The sequence below is a fragment of the Trachymyrmex septentrionalis genome, unplaced genomic scaffold, assembly GCF_001594115.1.
Source record: "Trachymyrmex septentrionalis isolate Tsep2-gDNA-1 unplaced genomic scaffold, Tsep1.0 scaffold22, whole genome shotgun sequence".
In the NCBI taxonomy this organism is placed as follows: domain Eukaryota; kingdom Metazoa; phylum Arthropoda; class Insecta; order Hymenoptera; family Formicidae; genus Trachymyrmex; species Trachymyrmex septentrionalis.
Genome location: NW_017305375.1, coordinates 2293303 through 2297516, shown reverse-complemented (window position 1 = coordinate 2297516; position 4214 = coordinate 2293303). Strand labels below are relative to the sequence as shown.

The window sequence follows — 4214 nt, the reverse complement described above, 5'->3', positions numbered from 1 at the left end:
GGGGGGGGGGGGGGGGGGGGAAGGGGAAAGACGTTTTTATTTTTCTCCATCTTGATAAGAGTGACGGGAACTATAAGATAATGAGATAAAGATAGGAGTGCACGAATTATGCATCGTCTTTTGGTCGCACGTGGAGGAAAGTATTTGATACAATTGATACAACCTTGCTCCTTGCTCATTGTTTTATTGGTTACGTTATTTGTTCTTTCATAATCGAAACTGTCTCGCTGATACCGAAGGTTGCAGTCCTATGAAACGATTTAACGAAGAAAGTTAAACTTGTTGTACAAGTTGCTCATAGAAAAATCGTACATAGTCTATAAAATTTATTTCTGAGAATTTAACAAACCAGGATTTGTAACGAAATTTAATTTAACAACCTGCCTCATAGATAATACATTATACGATTGAATAATGCAAAAAGTGTTATTAAAAAATATTGGATAATTAGTAGGTTATACCCTATCTGGTTATTAGTAGCATTATAGGTGCTTAAGCGAAAAAAGGTGTAAATAAACTCGCTGTAAATATTAGCGTTGCGGGGGATAAATGGATATTATTTATACAGCGACCTGATAGCATGCTATAAAAGCGATTTATAAAAAAAAAAGATCTTCACGCCGTAGCATCCAACACTGCACGCGCGATGGTGCAAAGACAAAGTACCTTCCCACCTCGAAACCACGTGTTCTCCGAAGAAACGCTCTCTGAAAGAAACCTCTTCCGCCCGCCTAAGCGCGCTCTTTATCACGAAGAAGAATGTTTATTACGTAAACAACGGTCGGGGCGGCGTGATGCAAAGTGCCGGCAAGATAAAAAATAGTATCATAAGGTTCGACGACAGATTTCCGTATAATGCGAATTAGTTCCGATGTAAATACGCGGCACGTTTCCGGCGTGCCGGCGATGATGTCCTATTTGCATGAGGACTATTTAATGTTAGATTACAAGATTAAAACAGAAGGCCATGTTTAACCGTTCATCTGCAGTCTGGTTTTTTTTTTTTTTTTTTGGTACAAACGAAATTTCCCTTTCAAATTTTATTCTCATTTTTGCCCATATTTCAATTTTTATTACATACAGGCTTTAATTCCAGTTAAAAAAAAAACCTGTTTGGTAATGTAATTAAACCGTTAAAAAGTAACTCTGAATTTGTCCACATTTTTTGAAAGCTTTATAGAACAGTAAAAAAAACTTGGGTTGAATAAAGAAGGACTTATTGTTAGATGACGGACGGAAAGAGTGAAAATATGATTGCAGATGGAGATTTACTTTCTTTTTTTTTTTTTAAATTAAAACGAGAGAGTGTTCTTTATTATGAAAGTAGACAGAAGAATAGAACGCTTTGATTTTAGATCGCAAAATACTCAGATCCGATGATGCCTCTGCGAATGTCCCGCGTGGCGGCGCGGGAAGTCCAAAAATAAAATTAATCTCTGAGAGTCTCCGTTCGAGGAAGCTGTCAGCTTGCCGTCAACTAAAATGCCCTCTTCGCCGAAAGCTTATCGCTCCGCGAAATTCAGTCGCGTGCTCGCGCTCGTCGTCACCCGGTGACGATCACCTACAGCGGGTGGTGCTCGTCTGCGACTACACCAGCACGCAGTGGACGTAGCAGGGACGCGCGCGCGTTCACACGTATACGCACGTATACACGCGATCGTAACGGATGGACACACGGCCGTAATGCACACGCTATCGATCCGCGTTTTTGCGCGGTATGTCAACTCGTTACCGGACGTTGATCGAAGAGCGCAAGGTACACAATTACGCGCGGCGAGGCTCCGGCGCACCGGAGAGAAGAGAATCGCCGAAGAGTTTCGCCTTTCCGTCGTGCGTAAAGCCATTCTTGCACGGTCGGAATTGAGCGTTACACGTACCGTATTTGTAGCCGAATACGATAAAACGGGCCGTAGCCGTAGATAGGAGAAACGTTTTGTATCAGGGATAAGTTACTCTCTAAAGATGCGGGTCGACTTGACGACGCTACGAATGCTTTGAAGCATTTGACTGACTATAAACGGAAGAAAAAAGTTCACCAACTGACCAACAGAAAGATACTTCGGAATATTTGTAGCATCAAGTGGATCGTAGTTTCAATCATATTACGTACAGCTGCCTTTTTTTTTTTGACAATATTGAATTTTTTAATAACAAAATAATATAGAAATGCTTGATCGAGGCTCCAATGTGATTAATTTTCGTTATTCGTACAGAATCGAAATCGAATTTCTCTGCGATGTCACATCGTGCGAGGTAGAACGAAGGAGAGCTGGGACGAATCAGCGTATCCGCAGAAACATCCGGAGAAGATAAAGCTCATCGCACCGCCAGGACGGCTTTTTTTCTTCGCATCAAACGGCTCGTTGGAAATGGTAATATTAGCCCGACGTTTTCCCGCTGATTTGACTTTAATATCGGCAAAGAGACGATATTCATTTCCGTAGCCGCGAGCAAAGAGTGCAATGAAAATATTGCGTTACATTCGCCGGGACGGTATTACCGGGCGGAAAGAAAAAGCGGGAAAGACTCCTTAGAACATTGTATGGCAGCATACGTACTTTAGACGACGAAGGGAGAAAAAATATGTCAACCGCGCGCACAGTCGAGGTAAAGCGGATTACATTACGCGCTGGAAATATCTCAACCAAGGGCGGAGAGGGAGAGGGAGAGGGAGAGGGAGCAGGAGGAGCAAGAGAAGACGGATTCGCAGTAGAAATGTTACCCAAGTAAATGAGGGAAAGGAAAATACATTGAAACTTGAAGCGAGCGTTCGTTGAATTTTCCGGTTGAATTATATAATGTAACGCGACGTGTGCCAAAAAAGCATCGCTCGACGAATCCTTCGATCCTACTTGCAAAGCCGCTATGCAAATTAGGCGTCTCTCACTCTGGTTTCTCGAACATTATCTCGCGTTTACTCATCTGTAATTGACGTGGATACTGCTCAAATCGCGACTATACACTGAATTTCTATTTAAATTTCATCTTGATTAATTTAATTACTTTAATTAATTTATACAAAAAATTTGTATTTTAACAAGAAAAGATATCAATAGATAAACTTGAAGACATTTAATCTATTAATTCTATTTATTAAATTAATTCACTAATCGAGTCATTTTCATTTATGTTATCGAAACATTTCTTCTTATTTTAAACTTTTTTGTCTCTTAAAATGCATGAAATTTCGAGTATCGATTAATTTCAAAGTAATTTTCAAAGAGAAGCTGGCGAATTGTTAAATATTAAAGGCTTAACAATATGGTAATCCAATCCTTTGAGTTAAATAGCATTTTGTGATTTTTAACTTCCATATTTGCCAAAATCTAAATTGATCTATTTCTGTGATTAGTTTCAAAGTAAACAACATTCATATTGATATATGCGCTTAGTAAATAATTAATTTGTCTCAAATTTAATACATTCTCTTGAGTCGTTTAACTCCATCATTTTAGTTAAATTAACATATTAAGTAAAAGCAGTGGCGCGACTTACTAGAAATGATTAAAATTAACTAAGAATTGGGTATAATTTGACATTATGAATTTAACAGTGAATAAGGCGAAATAATCGTCATTTTGGAATTGGATAATTGGAGAACAACACACAGTTTTTACAAAATTCGCGCAAATGCTTTTTTTTTTAAGGATATTCAAAAAATTTTGATTGTTTACCGAAGAGATGGAAACAAAGCGGATACCGCGTTACTGGGTCGCTCACGTGTAGCACGCGCGTTATCGATTTGGTTTCCTTGCGGCAGGATGACAACCTAGGGTAACCTAGCACGTTAATCGTGTACATGCACATATATATGTATGTATAGAGGCAGGTTCGTAGGCTAGGTTACGGTGAATCGGCATGCAGGATTAGTCACGAGCAAGCTCGCCTCTGGGTAATGACAGCTGCTACCAGTATGCGCTATTCTAGTCATCAACCGCAACTATCAACGCCTTCAACCACCACCGTCGGGTAACAGTTGTTGTCGAGACGCAACTTCGTGGATAATGAATCCGCCGAACAATGTCGAAAATTTGTTTCCAACGACGTTTGATCATGTTTCTAAGCGATAGATACAGAGATATCCGTCTGATTTTTGTATCGTGTATACTTTCGCGTGTGAATATATTCAGTTATACATACTCGGCTTAGATATATTTTTATCTATAGAAATTAATACACAAAACAGTATACGTTTATAAAATAAGTAACTGATA

The 4214-nt window shown here is 39.3% G+C and overlaps 1 protein-coding gene across 1 annotated transcript in view; it reads left to right on the top strand.

Annotated features, from left to right (window-relative positions):
• Window positions 1-2534, top strand: part of LOC108748226 — a 14769-nt gene extending 12235 nt beyond the window's left edge. Inside the window, exons 3-4 of the mRNA XM_018486258.1 lie at window positions 2214-2372; window positions 2445-2534. Of these exons, the coding sequence (XP_018341760.1) occupies window positions 2214-2372; window positions 2445-2534 (249 nt within the window). The remainder of the gene's footprint in view (window positions 1-2213; window positions 2373-2444) is intronic.
• The last annotated feature ends 1680 nt before the right edge of the window (window positions 2535-4214 follow it).